Genomic DNA, 20975 nt, shown 5'->3' on the forward strand with positions numbered 1-20975 from the left:
AAATGGGTCAACAATCCCAGTTCTCTAAAGGTGGGGCGCAATCCTCGTTCACAAAACAGAACAAGGGAGGTTACAGAAATAACAGCAACAGAGGTCGCGGCAGAGGAAACAACAGCTCCCGCTCCTCTGCTCCAAGCAAACAGTGACTCTCTGTCACTGCCCCCCGACCACCTAACACCTGTCGGGGGGAGACTACAGCAGTTCCTGCCCGTCTGGAGAAACATCACCACAGACAGGTGGGTGCGACAACTAGTCCAGTATGGTTATTGCCTAGAGTTGAGGTCCACTCCACCCAACATCCCGCCAAGGCAAAGGCCTATGTCCGCAGAGCACTTGCTCTTATTGCAGCAGGAAGTAGTGGTGATGCTGCAAAAGGGAGCAATCGAGCTCGTGCCGGTGGGAGAGGAAGGCACAGGGGTTTATTCCCTGTACTTCCTTATTCCAAAGAAGGACGGATCTCTCAGACCCATTCTAGATCTACGTCCCCTCAACCTGTACATACTATCAGAACATTTCCACATGCTTACACTGCAACAGATTCTTCCATTGCTAAACCAGGGAGACTTCTTAGCAACCTTAGATCTCAAGGATGCTTATTTCCACATTCCACTACACCCGTCACACAGGAAATACCTCAGGTTCACTATTCAAGGCAGGCACTACCAGTTCAAGGTCCTACCCTTCGGAGTCACCACAGCCCCGAGGGTGTTCACCAAGTGTCTGGCGACAGTAGCGGCGCACCTCAGGAGGCAGAACATCCATGTCTACCCCTACCTAGACGACTGGCTCGTGCAAGCCAAGTCAGAGCAACAGTGCGCCGCAGACATGTCGACTACAATTCACCTTCTTCACGATCTGGGTTTCTCCCTGAACTACCCAAAATCGCATCTTCAGCCGGCACATGTCCGGCAGTTCCTAGGTGCGACGATCAACACCCTGACGGCCATGGCTCAGCCAAACCAAGTCAGGATAGACAGCATGCAGTCTCTGATCCAAAAGTTCAGACCACAACACTCGCTTCCAGCGAGAGTGTTCATGCAGTTGATAGGCATGATGGCCTCCTGCATCTTCATAGTCCCTCACGCACGGTTACATATGCGCCCGCTCCAGGAGTGCTTAGCGAATCAGTGGACACAGGCTCAGGGGCAATTGACAGACCTAGTGTTGGTTACCAGTCGGGCATACGACTCTCTGCATTGGTGGACTCCACACAACCTTTGCAAGGGCCGACTGTTCCAAGAGCCTGTGCCGCAGATTATCCTGACAACGGACGCATCTCTCCAGGGATGGGGAGCTCATCTGCTCACTTACACAGTGCAGGGACTATGGACGACGCAGCAACAGAAGATGCACATCAACTATCTGGACCTGATGGCAATCTTCATGGCGATCAAGTCCTTCATTGTACATCTGTGCAACAAGGTAGTGTTAGTCCGGACGGACAACATGACTGCGATGTACTACATTCAAAAGCAGGGAGGCACCCACTCGCCACAGCTGTCTCATCTGGCTCAGAGCATGTGGAAGTGGGCCATTCAGAGGAACATTTTCCTCATGGCAGAACACCTCCCAGGGAAGGACAACCAGATGGCGGATCTGCTCAGCAGGTACAGCCATCAAATGCACGAGTGGGAGATACACCCATCTGTCCTCCACCCGTACTTCCAGCAGTGGGGTCATCCGGAGATAGACCTGTTTGCCACAAAAGAAAACGCAAAATGCCAACACTTTGCCGCCAGGTTCCCTCACCCACAGTCGCAGGGGAATGCGATATGGATGAACTGGTCAGGCAAATTTGCGTACGCTTTTCCGCCAGCCCCTCTAATACCGCTGGTCGCAAGAAAGCTAAGGCAGCACGAGATGACTCTCATCCTAGTTGCTCCAACGTGGGCGCGCCAGGCTTGGTACACCACGTTCCTCGAACTCTCAGTGGTGCCGCATCAAAGACTGCGCCTCACGCCCAGTCTTTTGACGCAGAACCATGGAGAAATTCAGCATCCAGATCCGCAACAGCTCAACCTGGCGATCTGGCTCCTGAAGTCCTAGAGTTTGGATACCTTAACCTACCTCCGGAATGCATGAACATCATCAAGGAGGCGAGGAAACCAACTACTAGAGCATGCTATGCTGCAAAGTGGAAGCGTTTTGTCATTTACTGTACAGCCAATGACATCAACCCGCTAGATGCATCTATCCCCAACATCATCTGCTATCTGTTGCATCTTTACAAGTGCAATCTAGCGTACACTTCCATTCGGATACATCTATCCGCCATAGCGGCTTATCTCCAGAACAGGCAGCACCTCTCTGTCTTCAGAGTGCCCGCCATTAAAGCCTTCCTTGAAGGTCTGAAACGAGTCATTCCCCCAAGAACACCGCCAGCTCCGGTGTGGAACCTCAATGTCGTTCTCACCAGACTGATGGGACCACCATTTGAGCCACTGCACTCGTGTGAACTCCAGTTCCTTACGTGGAAAGTAGCTTTCCTTGTAGCTATTACGTCTCTGAGGCGTGTCAGTGAGCTGCAGGCGCTCACAATCCAAGAGCCATTCATTCAAATTCATCCAAATAGGGTAGTGCTAAGCACTAACCCCAAATTCCTTCCGAAGGTGGTGTCACAGTTTCATCTAAACCAAACTATTGACTTACCAGCATTCTTTCAAAACCCGCAAACGGTGGCGGAAAGAATGCTCCATACCTTAGATGTACGGAGGGCGTTGATGTACTACATAGACAGAACACAACCCTTTAGAAAAACAAAACAACTCTTTGTTGCCTTCGCACCACAACACAAAGGCAACCCGATTTCCAAAGCAGGGATAGCCAGATGGATTGTTAAGTGCATCCAGATATGTTATCAAAAAGCCAAGCGCACTTTAACAATACCCCCCAGAGCGCACTCCACACGCAAACTGGGGGCATCCATGGCTTTCCTAGGGAACATTCCTTTAGAGGATATTTGCAGAGCAGCCACGTGGGTTACACCACATACCTTTACAAAACACTACTGTGTTGATGTGCATTCCAAACAGCAAGCTGCTGTAGGACAGGCTGTTCTCAAGACACTTTTTCAGGTTTCTGCAGCTGGCACGGGCAACCGCCGCTGATGGAGGGACTGCTATGTATTCTATGCTAAGATATGAATTTAGCAGCCCACATGCCTCGAACTGAATATGCTACTTACCAGTATGCATCTGTTCTTGGCATGTAGGGCTGCTAACATTCATATCGCCCGCCCTCCTCCCCGGTGCCTGTCGCAGCTGCAGATATACTATTGTATTTATTCATTAGCATGGACATCCTTTACACTTTTCACTCCATCTTCTGCCACAATGGCGAAAAACAATCTGGGGATGGAGCCGATGCCCATGCGCACTGTAGTCCAGGGGAGGAGCCACCTATCTCAGGATACTTCGAAGACTCTTCCAGGACAACAATGTGCGATCATCCGAGCCCAACACTAGGCGGCGATCTAATGCTAAGATATGAATGTTAGCAGCCCTACATGCCAAGAACAGATGCATACTGGTAAGTAGCATATTCATTACCGATTCTAAAATACCTAATTTTACCGATTCAGTATGTTAGAATCGGTAAATGCTATGTAGCAAAAAAAATTGTAAAAATGACTGAATCGGTAAGATTCGGTATTTACCGATTCGGTATTTGCCATTCATTCCTATGGGCCTCACGGCCCATAGGAATGAATGGCAAATACCGAATCGGTAAATACGATTCGGTAAAATGGGGGACACATACAAGGGTGCCAGGGTGTCACTTTGACACCCTGTTGCACGTCTGAATCGTGCTTGTGTGCAGATGTGGCACACATACATGCCCTAAGGGCATGTATGTTTGCCACATGGCACAGTTGAAAATGCACTGATTTGCATTTTCAAAGGTATTCCTTATTTACCACCAACTTATAGTTGGTGGTAAATAACCAATCCTAAAATGGGAAAAGCACTCATTTGAGTGCTCCCTACATTGCAAATTCGGTAATTTACCGATTCGGTGTTTTAAGGAATTGGTAATTTACCGATTCCTTAAAATACCGAATTGATAAATTACCGAATTTGCAATTTAGGCCACCTACATCCCAAATGCCCAATACCGGTCGGTAACGGCCGAAATTCGGTAATTTCGCACGTTACCGATCGGTATTGGGCCACCTACATCTGGCCCTAGGTCTCCACCTGGTGTGGGAAATGGGTGCTAGAGACCAAAGAGGGAGACAATTTTGTACACTTTGTCTGTGATGTTTGTACTTGTGGAAGATTTCCAAATGTCGAGCATGATGCGGGAATGGAATTTGAAGGATTTGAGGCTAGCGTCTGTCAATTGAATCATGATTTCGGAAACCGATTAGGCTGTTCAAGTATACCTTATTCCATAGGAGTGTGTGATCTGTTTTTGGCAGCCCTTTCTGGAACAACAGTAAAGTTCAGTGATGAGAGTATTAGGAAGCTTTTTGAGGTGTATGTAGAATGATTTGTTGGTGTGGTGTATGATTATAACAGCACACCAGCCTTTTTTTTAGGTCTCGCCTAGCAGCTCTTGCGCGGTCTCTTCGAGACATGCTGTATTAAGGTATGGACTTGAAGCTCCGCCCACTTTCCGCACATCTTTTTAATTGGCTCCTGTCACTGCCCTTTGTAAACTGTGGCTTAGGAGTCTCTCCTTATACCGCCTTGTCTCATCTTGTAACCTGCCATGAGGACACCCCCTGTTACATATGTTGTTTCTCAGTAAACTTTAATTACAGCCTCTGAACACCTGCAACACAGGCAGCACACGCTCTACCGCAACACTTATTTCTATAGTCACTTATCTAGAGTTATATGCTGGCCAAACGGGGCTGCATGCCTTTCTTTTTCTGCTTATTTATTTTGAATGATGGCACCGTGCTTTAACTTTAAACATCTTAAGCTAGGGCGTGGCTAAGCCGAGCTGCGAAATGGCCGCTCGTTGAGTGAGCTCCGCCGGCTACAAAAATTAATCCTTTGATAATCCTGTTCCTGGCGCCTGTGAGCCCCCGTTCCCTCGGGGTCTGAAAGAGAGCATTTCAGCAGATCTGGAGTGTGACTCTGGGACACGCCGCAGCAGCGGTTCGGAAACCGGAGCCATCCTGCACTTTGTCGACGAGGCAGCCGGACCTGGCGCTGGGCGGAAGTGATTAGCCCTGGGCGGCGAGTCACACTGTAGCCCGCGGCTTTGTGGGCCTCCGGAAGCCCGGCAATCGGAGGCGCTGATCCTTGACGGCGGCGGCGGCGAGGCACCGGACGCTCCTCGGAGGTCCCCTGCTGAGCCCAGGACCGATCGGGACCTGTGGTGGGCTTGGCGACGGAGGTTAGCAGGATCCTCGCCTGACGACGGATGCCCCCGGGCGGCGGAGGCCGGGCCCGCCGCCATTGCAGTACGGACGCGGAACGGCCGGACCCGAGGTAACCTGGTAAGCACTCGGTCCTGCCCCGCTATACCCAGTGGAGGTGGCGGGCGAGGGGAGGCGAGCAGAGAATCGCGGTGGTGCCCTTGCTGATGTTCACAGGCCATCGAGACCCCGCCTGGAAGAAGTCACTGCGCATTGCAATTATTAATACCTGTCCTGCTGCCTGATTGAGGGGCTCCGGCCCAGAAGACGTGTGCAGGTCACCTGCCCGGCCACCCTGGTTGATTGAGGCGCCGCTGCAGTAACCCGCGAAATCGGCCCGCCATTTTGGGACCCGAGGTTGGCCTACCTGGCACGGTACCCCTGTCTTGGGTGGCGAACAATCACGCCACTGGGTCCTGAACTCTAGTCTACATACCCGAGCCCCCCGGGACTGCCTATATCACTCCTGAGTCAGACGGGTCGACGCGCCTGCAGCGCACAGAGACCACTGAGGCTCTGTACCACTCACTGCTGGGGTCCAGCCGCCACGATGGGGAAAAACGAAGCTAAACAACAAAAGATCAGCTTTGATAATAAGCGTCCTCCGAAGAACCCTACTACTGAGGCGGATGGCGACGTGGCGACATCTCAGGGGTTGCCAGCCGATATTGACTTTGGGGCGCTAATCATGGAGGTGAGATCCAGTCTGAAGAGTATCGATACCAAACTGGACGCCATGTCTGCGCAACTGGAATCTGTGAAGTCCAAGGTAGATGTGCATGAGACTCGGCTGGACTGCTTAGAAAACAGGCAGACTGAATGCTGTGAATTCCAGCAGCAAGCCAAGAAGCATATTACATCTTTGGAACGTGAGATAGACATTTTGCGATCCAAGTCAGACGATTTGGAAGCGCGTTCCCGCAGATCCAATATACGCATAACGGGAATTCCGGAGACAACCAACATTGACAAGATGGAGACATATGTGGCGGACCTCCTGCACGAACTTTTCGACCCGCACTTATCCTCAGTCTTCACGGTTGAGAGAGCACACCGATCGCTGGGGAAGAAACCACCGCCAGGGACTACACCTAGGCCCATCCTCGCTAAACTGATCAACTACCAGGACAGGGACTTGATCTTGCGACTGGCGAGGGAGAAGGGCAGAATCACTCATAAAGGGAATAACATCTCCTTCTATCCAGACTTCACCCCCCTGGTGCAAGCGGCTCGTAAGGAGTTCCTGCCGGCGAAGAAACTACTACTACAGGCGGGAGTGTCGTACTCCCTGCTATACCCTGCGAAGTTGAAGGTACTACATGACAACACCACCCACTTTTTCACGGATGCGAAGTCGGCGCTCAAATTCGCTAAGCACATTGGCGGAGCGGTGCCCAGGAGAAAATCGCCCAGACATGAAGACACGACGGAACAGCTAAGTGACAATGACTAAATGTTGTTCTAGTATGGGCGCTACTCCGCCGTAGGTTTGCCATCTTCTGCATTACATGGGTTGGCACGGACTCCTTATGATTACTGTTATTACACGCTCCCTAGATATGTGCTAGATGAGGCCGGGCCCTGCCCCAGGCCTCTCGACTGAGTTACATGGTGCCTAACTGCTCTACGGACGTGTTGAAGCGGTAACACCAAGGGGCCCGAGGTGGGGAACTCGCAGAACCCATGGAACATTACACCTGATTGTAGCCACCCCGTTCACACGGGGCTGATCGCTGGGCACACCACGCCCCATGGGGTGCCCCCCGTTGTTTTTGCTGTTGGTTCTAGGTCACGCCTTGTGTACCTTACTATGGGGTATTTCACGACCTAATTGGGAGGTTGCTGAGGGTGGAGGGGAATGGGGGGGGGTTTGTTCGCTTGTTGTTTTCTGTTCTGACATGGTGTATAGAGCTTGATACTATATTTTCACTTTCAAGGGTGCGATTTGTGGCAGGGGAGTGTGGTTTCAGTTGCGGATGTGAGGGACGGGCTAGAGTGAGGTTGGTCCTGACGCTGCATTGCTCCAGATATGGGAGGGATTAAACTTTGGACCTGGAACATTAGGGGTCTCGGGGATTACAGGAAAGCCCGATTGATGCACGGCACGTTGGCCAGGCATAATGTTGATGTCTGCTTTCTGCAAGAGACTCATATTAATACTACCCCCTCGCCCAGATTGAAGAACTCCAGATGGTCTCAGGTGTATTCTGCCGTTTACTCCAACTATGCAAGAGGGGTGGCTATTCTTGTGCGCAGGGGGCTAGACTGGAGGGAACGTACCCATGTGCATGACGTGGATGGCAGATATGTGATCTTGCATGGCTCCATACAGGGGCGACCTATTGTGCTGGCGGCTGTTTATGGCCCGAATGTGGATGACCCGGACTTCTTTAGGGACGTGTGGGCGCAGATCGCGCTGCTTGACTGCTCATCAGTGGTGCTAGGGGGGGATTTTAATGTTGTGCTGGATGATGACATGGACAGACAAGGTGTGAGTAGACCTATGCATGCCCGTGCACGCCAGGCAGTTCTTGATGTGATGTGTGAGGGAATGTTGTCGGATGTGTGGAGGGTCCGCCACCCTGAGGTGAGACTGGGAACTTGTTACACGTGCCACAAAGCGGCTTGGTCCAGACTGGATTTCTGTTTGGTGTCTCCTGAGGTTGCGACATGGGTAACTAGGGTCGAGATACAGGCTAGATCCCTGTCAGATCACTCCCCCTGTGAGCTTGAGTTGCGCCTCCCTGACACCATTAACAGAGCATTCACATGGCGATTGCCCCCGCATGCACTCACGGACCCGGTATTCGTGGAGGAGATAAGAGAGGACATTATTAAATACTTTGCTGAGAACGCAGGTTCTGTCACATCAGAAGCTGTTGAATGGGATGCATTTAAGGCAGTGATAAGGGGCCAGTGCATAGCGAGAAAGGCGGGTGTGCTGCGAGCGATTCGCGACACCCTGACTAGACTGGAGGGAGAGTTACGAGGGCTCGACGCGGCCTTTAGCTTGGACCCGACGGTAGAGATGGCTGGTGATATCAAGACGAAACTGCTAGCCTTTCAGGAGGAAGCGGAGCGTGAAGTGAAGTTTCTGGGGAGACGAGCTGAGGCCCGAAGATATGGTGAAGGGGATAGGCCCAGCAGAACACTTGCCAGGTTGATAGACTCTCGGGCACACTCACACTACATTCACACTATTTATGACAGGGAGGGATCTTTAGCCGTAGGCCAGGAGGCTGTGCTCCGTGCATTTGCTGACTTTTATGCGTCCCTATACGCCTCCAAACAACCAACTGCCCCGGCCGCCTTGAACGGCTTCCTTGACTCCATTGCATTAGTTTGGTTTAACAGCAACCATAGACAGTACATGGACCTACCTGTGACCGTCCAGGACATTGCCCAGGTGATAAAAAGCATGCCGGCAAACAAGGCCCCTGGCCCTGATGGACTGACAACGTCCTTCTACAAAACCTATGTAGATGAACTGGCGCCGAAACTGCACTCAGTGTTTGTGGAGGCCCTTGAATTACAATCCCTGCCAGATTCCATGCACGAAGCCTTAATAATCACACTTCTAAAACCCGACAAGGATGAGATGCTCCTGGATTCCTATAGGCCCCTCTCCCTCATAAATGTAGATGCCAAAATTTATGCTAAAATAATTGCGGACAAGCTGCAACCGTTGTTGCCGATCATTGCTTTGCCTGACCAGTCCGGCTTCATCCCCGGCAGAGCCACGTCCCATAATCTCAGAACTATTTTCTCGGTCCTTCATTACCTACACCCATCGGTGCAGGCGGCGGTGGTGTTCCTAGACGCGACCAAAGCGTTCGACTCTTTGGAATGGCCGTATCTATTTAAAGTGCTGGAAAGAATGGGCTTCAGTCGCAACTTCATGACCCTAATTAAACTGCTGTACACTGGTCCCAGAGCCAGAGTGAGTGTAAACGGCCTGGTTTCTGAATCTTTTGATATCACTAGAGGGACGAGGCAGGGGTGCCCACTGTGCCCCCCCCTCCTCTTCGCTATCGCGATGGAGCCGCTTGCGGCTCGGATACGACAACACCACACTGCGAGGGGCATCGGGTTTAGCTCTCGGAGCTTACTGATCTCGTTATATGCTGACGATGTGACCTTGTACATTGTTGACCCCAAAGACAACATGAACCCGCTGCTCCGTGAGTTTGTGAGGTTCGAGGGCCTGGCGGGAATATCCATCAATTGGTCTAAATCCGTAGCTTTTCCACTGACGGATGGGACTTGTAGACCACCTGCGGACTACCCTATTCGTTGGGAAACTGAGGCTGTTAAGTACCTTGGGATATGGATCAGTCGTGATACGCAGGAGCTATGGTCCCTGAACTTTGGAAGGACAGTGGACTGGATGGAAGGGAAGATTCAAGTTTGGAACAAATTGCCTTTGTCCCTGGTTGCGCGGATAGCGTTAGCGAAAATGGTGATTCTTCCCAAATTCCTATATCTGTTTGTGAACATCCCGCTACCCATGACGTCGCACTTCCATGCGCGTGTGCGGTCGCTGTTGCTGACACTGGTTTGGGCTGGAGGACAGGCGAGGGTCTCCTGGGACCTGCTCACACTCCCACTCCGGCAAGGAGGCCTTGGGGCCCCCGACTTGAAGCTGTATTCTCTGTGTGCACAGGCACAGTTTCTGCATTTTTGGACCTTCCCCACCCCCTACCAACCGCACGTGGCAGTGGAACTGGCTGCGCTGGCTCCGTCACCTCTACGCGTGGCCCTATATGGGAAAGTCACACGCCCTACAGTGGAGGTCGACACCGTAGAAATGGTACGCTGGACCTGGCGAGAACTGCAGAAAAGAGCTGGTCTCTCCTCCCTGTACGCGCCAGCCGTCCCACTGAGAGGAAACCCGATGCTGCCATGTTTGGCTGCCAGAGGAGACGCTCTAACGCTCCGAGGGAAACGGCTACACACATTCGCCGATTTGTACCCTGAAGGCACCTTCATTGAGTTGTGCGCAGGCAATGGGGACCAACCAGAATCCTTTGCGGATGCACTGCTATACCACTCCCTTAGGGAATCTTGCAAAAAGTTGGGACCCCACTTCCCAGAGGAACCGCAGGCACTGGATGCCCTGCAGAACCTGCTGTCGAAACCCTCTCCCAAAAAACTGGTGTCAAGACTCTACAACAGCATGCAAGAGCAGGCCCCGATCACGGTGGCCACAGCCAAAGTTGCTTGGGATGCGGACTTGGAAGTTCCTCTCACAGACGAAATATGGGAATACTGCTGCAAACAGTTAACGGCACTGTCCCCGAACTACCGGCTGCGGCTCATTCACTTTAAATTCTTACATCGCTACTACCGAACACCGATGCTGCTTCATCGCATGGGCATCCGCACGGATGCGTCCTGCTGGAAGTGCGGAAGGGAGGATGCCTCCTTCATACATGTGGCATGGAGCTGTCCCAAACTGACCGAATACTGGACAGACGTCTTTACAGCTATAAACCAAATCCTAAGCAGAAATGACACGCCGTCGCCACTTCTGGGCCTGTTGGGCTACGTCAAGGACACAGAACCTTGTGACAGGAAATTACATGCACTCCTCCTCCTTTATGCTAAACGTCAGATTGCACTGCACTGGGGCAGGAGGGCGCTGCCACTGTTCACTGGCTGGGTCGGGGATGTCACTTATGGGAACGCACAGCTTACTCACTACTGGGAAACCATGCCCACTGCCTCTAGACCGAATGACATTTGGGAGCCATTTCTGCAATGGACGAGAGAGCGGGCTGGATCGGTCGTCTCTGGGAGATCGTCTGATGTGGGTGTCTCGGATGATATGGGCTGAATGGTGGGAGCGAGAGTTTGGATGGCCTTGGAACTGTTACTTTCTCCTGGTACTGCCTTGATTTGGACATGGATGACGCTCGCCCTGCTGATCCTTTATGGCTTTGCACTTGCGGCGAGCCCTGCTATCCCTCACAAATCTCCCCTCGGACCACTTGTCCCGACCTGATGCCCAGCTTTGATATCTCTCCTTTCCCCCTGCGTCCCCCTCCCCCCCCTTTTTTCACCTCAGTCGGGTGTGCTCGTTGCCGGCCACACCCCCACTACTGCCACGGATCGCTACCTGCCGATGGTCGCACGGCGCGGACACGCGTGGCCCCGTTGAAATGTGGGGCACTGCGTGATTGAATTGTTATGATTGCACCAATGTTTAGTTGTTTACGTTTTTCTTTCTTTACTTCTACATTTTGTTGGGGATGGTTGGGCGAAAACAGTGCTGCTGGATGTATGTGTCTCAATTGCTGTTCCTCGGGCTAGGGCCTGCTGATTGCCCCGGGACGGCCTCCACATCTCCTGCTATGATCATCTAACTATTGCACTGGGAAAAAAAGTAAGATCACTCACCGTGCTGAGGGTGCATTGCTCACGTACGATCCATTAAATATTGTGCATACTGTTGGGAGCTTGATCCTCCATAATGTTATGTCACCATTGACTGCTCTTTTACATTGGATGCTGTGTGACCTTATTGCGGCCTGCCTCCGGGTTGTTGGCGTGACGCAGTGTAACCCTCTGTCCCTTTGCTCAAAATAAATATCTTACGCCAAAAAAAAAAAAAAAAAAACATCTTAAGCTAAAGCACGGGTGCCGAGATTGCTTTAAAAGTAAACGAATAGAAACAAAATGCAATTTTTTTTTCTATTTGTTTACTTTTAAAGCAATTGCGGACCTGTGCTTTAGCTGAGGGTGTTGAAAGCTAGAGCGCGGATGCCGCGATTGCCTCAAGAATAAAGAAATGGAAAAACTTTTTGTTCTATTTCTTTATATATAAAGCAATCTCGGCAACCACGCCTTAGCTTCCACATCCTAAGCTGAAGCGTTGGTGCCGCGATTGCTTAAAGTCTCGCATTAGTGAGAGTTTGAGCTATTGGCATTTTAAATGACAATGCCTTTTATTTATGTGTTTACAAAACCTGCAAGCGGTGTTTAAGCACCGCTTGCAGGTTTTGTAAACACATAAATAAAAGGCATTGTCATTTACAATGCCAATAGCTCAAACTCTCACAAATGCGAGATATATTGCATTGCAAATGCTTGTTCCAAATAGGAATGCAGTGACCATGTCCCTGCATTCAGGTTGTTATCCCCTGACAAAATGATGCCAAAGTCATTACTTGCGGGTTGTGAAAAAATGAGCTCCACAGATTTTATCCTTAATTATAAAGCAGCATGCCTGGAAAAGAGACTATGATTGTATTTAGGTAAAAATTTGGGGAATAATAATAAAGCTTCTGGTTCTATTAATGCTTGAGTAACAGGCAGGCGTTGCTCATCTAAAATATTTATTTAATGGGTTAGGTTCACTTGGTCATCATTTTCAAGATCCTTACAAATACGTTTTTTAATAGATCTCTTATCATTGACAGTCTTAAAAAATGCATGTGTAACAGAAGTATATTCTTCTATTGTGTAACAGAATGTGCCCTAAATTTTGATCATAATTGTGATGTATTACATTGTACATTTGAAACTTATTTTGTAGACCTTGATGAGAAAGACGCTAAAGTCAAACTTAACAAAGAAGACATGACCCTCGAAATGTACGCATATAGTGGATATGTTTAAGTAAAAATTACTTTTTTTCATGCGGCACAGGCTGCACTGCATTCCCATTTGGGCAGTAGTTGTGAACCATATGTTGAATACAAGCATGTATGACTTGTCTGCCTAAGACGGGTAAGAGATTGCCAAAATATGCTGGCTTGATTTGATTTCTTGCCTACACTTGTCTTTTCATTTGCCGGATTGGCAAGGACTTTGACAATCAGTTCTTAAGTTGAGGAAAGCAGGCATCTATTCCAGTGCAGGGTTCCACTTTTCTGCTTTTACACTGTTAAAGTGGTGTCTAGGTCAATGAAATCTGCTGGATGGATGGTTTCTTTTGGAGAATACTCTGAATTTGTTTAATGATAATGTACCATTTACTTTGCATTTCCCATCTGTTATTGCTTTAGGCTAACAAGAAATGATCTAATTATTTCTGTTTTTTTTAGAGGGATTTCAGTCCTGGATGTGGAGAGGTCTCACATTTCTTCTTCCTATCCTGTTTTTTGGGCATGTAAGTTCGACACTGCGCAGTTAATTATTGCTTTAACGGGATTCATTGGCAGTTGTAATTTCAAGGCTCACTAATATAACTTTTACGTATGTACCTCAAAAAGCCATCTACACAGGAAGGAGCACTGTTCACAATGGAGGATTTTCACTGGATAGTGTAGGTGAAAGAGTTTTCCCCTGATAGTCTTACACAAGTATTGTTCAGAGAAGAGACTACCATCTCTCCTGATCTTGTTAATTGGAAATCACTGGCATTCTGTAAATGAAACATTTAAGTGGTGTAGATACCCATTACAATTTAAGCAACTACATGGCACGTTTGTTAGGACACTATTCATATTGTCCCCTTTAAGTTAAATCGTTTTCTCCTGATTCTGTTTGCACAGTTCTGAAGATTTGTATTCAATAAACAGTAGGCCAGTACCATTCAGAACTCTTGACAAAAAAAGATGCCTCATTCTCTGCGCCCTTTTTAGGTCTTTGCTACAGCTTTAGCTATTTGTTTAGCCATCCTTTTGACTAGTACCCTTCGGTTGCTTACATTCAGAGAGATACTTTTTTCTTTTACTATAGCATTGTGCATGTGTTCTCTGGTGTGCTTTCCCATCCCTCCCGGTTGTGCCCTTCTTTTTTCATTTTTGGCATCTTATGTATACTGCCGTGCTGCTCCTCTGTAAATAATGCGCTTTGCCTTTTTTCTATTTTATTTTGTTCTGTTTATTTTATTGTGTCTGCAATTTTGGAATGGTACATTAAAATTAAAATGCCCCCTTCCACACACTCACGTATTCATAGTCACTCTGGTGCTTTTTTATTTTTTTACCATGATTGTAGGAGAGTAGGGTCTGCTATCCTATGGTCACCCCAAATTTTTGCTTTTTGCTTCACTGGTTTTCGACTACTGAGGCTGTGGGCCTGCTGATCAGACCCCCAGCCTGCTGTTCTCTCACTAAATTAATGATACATGTGCTATAGGCACATACCACAATTGGAAATGGACTCCTTGTCAGCCCCTGTATAATGCACTATAGGTGCCCAGGGCATAGGGGCCACCAAGGCCTACCAGGGGCTGCAGCATATCTTTTGCCACCCCTGGCTGGTTCTTAAATTGACACAACTGGCTGATCACTCAGCTGGGGTAAGGTGGTGTAATCACCCCTTACTTAGATATAGTATACCTATATCTAAACCTATATCTGGACACATATAAACCTGTGAGCCACTCCTATGGAAGGCCTCATCAATCCTGGAGGCAGAGTGCGTGGTTTAATGTGAGATGGAGCTCTAGCATGAGCTGAGCCTGTCTGCAGCTGTCGGGAACAACTCCCTAAGCTGCTTCAGGATAATGCCATACCATATACTCTTAAGTGCCTTATAATCCTCACGGTTATATAGCAACTCTGGTTTGGCTTTATCAAAACATGTCGTGTAAGGTGTCATACGATTTGGAATACTATCCCCTCGCCAGTTCTGGCGACGGGGATAGCATTCCACCCCTCTAGAGGGGTAAGACATGTTGCTTTACTTTAATGCGGTTAATTTCTAAAAGGGCCTTAGATCCACAAAATGGATGCCTCTGCCACAGACAAGAGTCTGGACCCCTGCAGCTGACCGAAACTCAGCCAAATGGGGCCTGGACAAAGGGTTTCCTGCCACAGGAGGGTGTGGAAGAGGTGTGGCGCCGCGGCCAGGGCGACTGACGCTGGAATCTGGGGACCACGGTTCGATCCCCGGCTCCGGCGGCAGGTCAGCCCAGCACCATGTGACTCTGGGCAATAGCTCGCTTAATCTTCCCGACAGCCCCCCAGCGCCTAGAGACCCTTACGGGTGATTGTGCGCTTTACAAATGTGGACTTTACTTTACTTTACCACCCTCCAGACAGGAGATAGTGGATTGTAGCAGGGAGGTCTGAAAGAAACCAGACACTGCCTGGGGCGCACAAGGCTGCCCCTTGCATAATCCGGCCAAACCGGTTCTGGGGCACTCCAGCCCTCGTGCCAGGGCGGCCTGGATCAAAGGAAGGGGGTGTATCCACCCACTTCCTGGGTCCCACCCATAGGGGGGGACCTAGCAGGTAATCACGCCCCCCAGATTCGAATAAGAGTGGGAGCAGTGCCAATGCACTTCAGATTATCCTGAAAAAACATAAGAAACGAAATTCTGGACCCTTCGACATCCTACTCGACGTAGGAGCCCGAAGAATCTCCCTTGTGGTCAAGGAGTGACCACCCTGTGCAAACAGGCACCATCCAGCCATCGACGTCTGCTTTGTCGCAGTTCCCGCCGGAACTCGAGCGACAGAGATCGACGAGATCAAGCTTGCCTGCCTTCCTACAGCCCGATCCACAGTCCCTGCAGAGCTGTGACCCGTGGAGGCGACCGGAAGCGTGGGGCACGCCATCTTGAATTGACCATGAGACGCTGACTGTGCAGCCCACGAGTGACCCTCGAAGCTGTACACCGGGGTTTGAGAAGCCCCAACCCTGAGCCACTCTTGCACCAAAGCTCACCCCTCTACACTCATCGAGTGCTGCGTGGGGCCCTTCTGCTACTTTTGGCTCAACGCGTTGGCCCGGTCACTTGCCAGCCGGCTAGTGGCCCCTGTGCCGACAAACTTGAAATCGACTTGTGAATCTGGTTGCTCCAGATTTGCACCAGCTCCCCTGAAAAGGAGCCCCCACTCTGACCCTCCTGGTTCGAGTGAGAAGCAATCTCCCGGTTCCGCGTGGATTGCTTTTGCCAAGTGTTGTTTGCTCCAATCTTGAAGCCGACAGCGCCGACGGCGAGAGCCTGCGTGGGACAGATCGTGACCTGCTCCTGGACGTCGTAGATGCCCCAGAGCCCACGTGACAGCGGAGAGAAGCACCTCGACAGCGACCTGATTGCGCCCGACATTGCCTGGTTCCGTCCTGGTTCCACCCTGGTCACTGCTGAGTGACCCAGACTCTGTCCCCTCTGCTTTCAGGTACTTTTCTACTCGAGTCCACCCTTGGACTCCACCGGACACTTCTCTTTCACCCCGCCTGCAGCCCTTTCAGCTTCAAGCACCAAGAGCCTGCGTGACGAAACCCGACTCAACTTCGACCCTGTGCACCCGCTTCCTGTGGGTGAGGTAACTTTGCTCCGCCGGTGTTCCCACACTGGTACACATCTCTAGGGTCTGTGTCTTAAGTTTTGTTCCTCTAGGTTCAGCGGAAGTGTCCTTAAACTTTAACTTTACAACTTTTACGCACCATTGGTTAACATTGGTGCATGCGTGCGCTTTCCGCACTGCTCCCGAATCCCGTGGGCCTCTCCCGACTTCAGCATTGCTTGTCCCGACTGCTCCCAGCGATTCCCTAGGCCCTAGGCCTAACCACTGTTCGATTGGTATCTCTTATACCACTTGTTTAGTATATGGTTTGAGTGGCCCCCCGCCCTCATCCATAATTGTGCAACTTTGTATGTTTAAACTGTGCTTTTGATTTAACGCTTGTGCCCCTTTATTCATAAAGAATACTGGGGATTGTTTTTAGTAATAAACACATATATTTTTATAATATATACTTGTGTGGTGTCCTTTCATTTGATATTACAGGATTGTATGTGGTAAAACAGCTCGCTTAACACGACCTCTTAAGTTAAGCCTTTAGGCTGCTTAGTCCATGCTACCCCTACGATAGCTTGTCTAACAAGGTTGACTTACAACCTGACACCATAAGGGATTGTTTGGTCTGATAATAGGTGGTTCCAGAATTGGAAACATCACCTATCAGGCCAACTTCTCACATTGGTGGCAGCGGTGCGGATTTGAGCTTGCTGTTGTTTTACCATTGCAATCTTTTATCAAATTGAAAGATCACATCAAGTGCCTCTAGGTACATATAAATCAAAAGCTTAGCATATTAAGTTCTACTGAACTTAGTAGTTGTAGATAAAAGGGATTAGCACACCCTGACTACAACTCACTAGCAAGGTACAGTAGGAAAACACTTAGTGTAGGTAAGTGCACCACTTACACCTCACTAGCAGTCATGTCTGACACAGGAAAAGCCTCAGGGTCTGCTCCTGTGACAGTTGACCTTACCAAGGCAACTTCCAGCTATGACAAACTAACCCGAAAGGACTTGATAGCCTTGTGCATATCAAGAGGGTTAAAAAGGGGCAGAAGTCCCACATGTCCTATCCTGATAGCCATTCTAGAGCAGGATGACTTAGAGAAGGGAAATGAACCCCCCTTAGAATCAGGAGAAGGAGTGAACCCCCCTGTAACTGATACCACTCCAGAGGAGGAAGAAGAAGAGGAGGAAGAGGAGGAGGAAGAGGACTCAGAAGTAGAGGACCCAGAGAATCAGGATCAGAGGGGTAGCCAGGTTCAAGTTGCCAGGCTTAACCAGGCCAACTTAGACCTACTGGGAAATGGAGAGGGCCAGCACCTCCCCAGATCCAACCATGTCATTCTCCCAGGCAACAGAAGAGTGAGATCTCCCTCAGGGGACTCTCATATTTCTAGTGCCTCTAGAGAATCTCAGAGAGGCATGACTGCTTCTCAGAAGACAGAGCATAGGGCCAGAATGAGGGCTGTCAAACTCCAAATAGAGAGGGAGGAGGTAGCCCTGGCTCAAGCTAAACTTACCTTGGCTCAAGCTAGACTTACCTTGGCTAGAGAGCAGAAATTGAGTGGCTTAGATGCCACTGGTGGCAGCAATTTTCCTAGAGAAAAAGACAGGGGCTATGATAATAGAAACCTGACAAAAATTGTGCCCCCCTACAAGGAAGGGGATGACATCCACAAATGGATGACTGCTCTAGAGAGAGCCTGCATGGTACAGCAGGTTCCTCAGGATCAGTGGGCTGCAATTTTATGGTACTCCTTTTCTGAGAAAGGGAGGGACAGGCTCCTCACAGTTAGACCTGAGGATGCCAAAAACTACTCTGTTTTGAAGAGTGCTCTTATTGAAGGGTTTGGCCTAACCACTGAGCAATACAGGTTGTTGTTCAGAGACACCCAAAAAGCACAGACTCAAGACTGGACTGATTTCGTTGAGTGTGCCACTAAGGCTTTGGAGGGTTGGTTGCAGGGAAGTAAAGTTTCAGACTATACAGGATTGTACAATCTTATAATGAGAGAACAGATCCTTAATAACTGTACAAACCAGCTGTTGCATCAATACCTTATTGACTCTGATCTGACCTCTCCCCAAGAATTGGGAAAGAAGGCGGACAAATGGGTCAGAACAAGGATTAAGCAGAAACCCCAGACCCAAGGTGGTGACCAGAAGAAAACAGACCAGAAGGGTGGGAATCAGAAAGATAAAGATAAAGAAAAAGACCAGAAGTCTTCAGGCCCCCAAACTAATAGTAAGGAGGGTGGTTCCCAAAATGGAAACAAGAAGAAGAAGAATAAAGGTCCAAAGACACCTTGGTGTAATACCTGCAAATCAGTTTCACACTGGGGCAGTGAATGCACTAAGGCAAATCCAGTCTCCACCACTCCAGCTCCTCAAGCAACTGCAGCCCCTAGTCCAGTAAGCAGTGGTGGAACACAGTCCAAGGGTGTAGCTGGGTTGACCCTGGGTATTGAAGTAGGATCTGGCCTAGTCAGAACCCCTACTCAGGCAGTTCTCCTATATGATGTGGACATAGATTTGCCCACTGCAGTGAGTCCCAGTAACCTGGGCAAATATAGGCAGACGCCTCTAATTAATGAGAAACTGGCTCAAGCCTACAGGGACACATGTGCCAGTGTCACAATGGTGACACCTGACTTTGTGGACCCTGGACAGATTGTACTAGGTGAGAGTTACCTAGTGACCAATGCAAGCAACTCCACTACTTCCCATAGTGTGGCAGTTGTGAACTTCTCCTGGGGAGGGGTAGATGGCCTAAAGAAAGTTGTTGTGAGTGCAGACCTACCAGTAGACTGTCTGTTAGGCAATGATCTTGAGAGCTCAGCTTGGTCAGAAGTGGAGTACAGGACTCATGCAGAAATGCTAGGGATTTCAGAGCATGTCCTTGCCATGACAAGGGCTCAGGTTAAGAAGTGCCTTCCTGAACCAGTGGTGGATCTTGGAACAATAGACCAACCACAACCCAAGAGAAGGAGCAAGAGAGGAAAGGCTGAGCCTTCCACCTTGCCCCAGGTTGAGGATCAAGTTTCAGAGGAAACTGATTCTGCAGTCCAAGAGGAGACTGTCTCTGAGGAACTTGAACCTGACCAGGTTGAGTTTCTGGGGACAGGGGGACCCTCAAGGGCAGACCTGAGGCAGGCTCAATTAGATTGCCCTTCCCTTGAACCCCTCAGACAGCAGGCTGCTGCTGAGGCTGCTGGGGATGCCCAAGGTACCCATACTGTGTATTGGGATGATGGACTCCTTTACTCCGAGGCTAGAGACCCCAAGCCTGGCATGACCAGGAGGTTGGTTATACCTCTGCAGTTTAGGGGGTTCCTCCTTACCTTGGCCCATGATATTCCCCTTGCAGGACACTTAGGCCAGAACAAGACGTGGGACAGGCTTGTTTTCACACTTTCACTGGCCTCATATGTCAGAAAATGTCAAGGAGTTTTGTCGCTCCTGTGTCACTTGCCAAGCCAGTGGTAAGTCAGGTGGCACAACAAAGGCCCCCCTAATACCACTACCTGTGGTGGGGGTCCCCTTTGAAAGAGTTGGAATTGATATTGTGGGTCCCATGGACCCCCAAACAGCATCTGGGAACAGATTTATACTGGTGGTAGTGGATCATGCCACCAGGTATCCAGAGGCTATTCCCCTGAGGACCACCACAGCACCTGTGGTGGCAAAAGCCCTCATTGCAGTTTTCTCAAGAGTGGGCTTCCCAAAGGAGGTATTATCAGATAGGGGCACCAATTTTATGTCCAGCTATCTGAAAGCAATGTGGAAGGAGTGTGGGGTAAACTACAAGTTTACCACCCCCTACCATCCACAGTGCAATGGGCTTGTGGAGAGATTTAACAAGACCCTAAAAGGCATGATAAAAGGATTACCAGAGAAGCTCAGGCGGAAATGGGACATTCTTTTACCTTGCCTGCTCTTTGCTTACAGAGAGGTCCCACAGAAGGGGGTTGGCTACAGCCCTTTTGAACTTTTGTTTGGCCACCCTGTGAGGGGTCCATTGTGTTTGGTGAAGGAAGGATGGGAGTTACCTCTCAAAAAGCCTAAGCTAGACATAGTGGACTATGTACTTGGTCTCCGCTCCAGGATGGCTGAATACATGGAAAGAGCATCCAAAAACCTGGAGGCCAGCCAAGAATTACAAAAAGCTTGGCATGACCAAAAGGCTGTACTGGTACAGTTCCAACCAGGACAGAAGGTGTGGGTACTGGAGCCAGTGGCCCCAGCAGAACTCCAGGACAAATGGAGTGAACCCTATCCTATCATTGAGAAGAAGGGAGAAGTCACTTACTTGGTTGACTTTGGAACACCCAGGAGCCCTCACAGGGTAATCCATGTGAATCGTTTGAAAGCATTTGTGGACAGGGAGGACATGAGC

At 49.7% G+C, this 20975-nt stretch overlaps 1 protein-coding gene across 2 annotated transcripts in view; it reads left to right on the forward strand.

Annotated features, from left to right (window-relative positions):
• Nucleotides 1–20975, forward strand: part of TMEM120B (transmembrane protein 120B) — a 155572-nt gene that overhangs the window by 106302 nt on the left and 28295 nt on the right. For both annotated transcript variants that reach the window (XM_078667534.1, XM_078667533.1), the window contains one exon: nt 13420–13484. In XM_078667534.1, coding sequence (XP_078523660.1) covers nt 13420–13484 — 65 coding nt within the window. The remainder of the gene's footprint in view (nt 1–13419; nt 13485–20975) is intronic.

The sequence above is a fragment of the Lissotriton helveticus genome, chromosome 11 (assembly GCF_964261635.1).
Source record: "Lissotriton helveticus chromosome 11, aLisHel1.1, whole genome shotgun sequence".
Classification (NCBI taxonomy): Eukaryota; Metazoa; Chordata; class Amphibia; order Caudata; family Salamandridae; genus Lissotriton; species Lissotriton helveticus.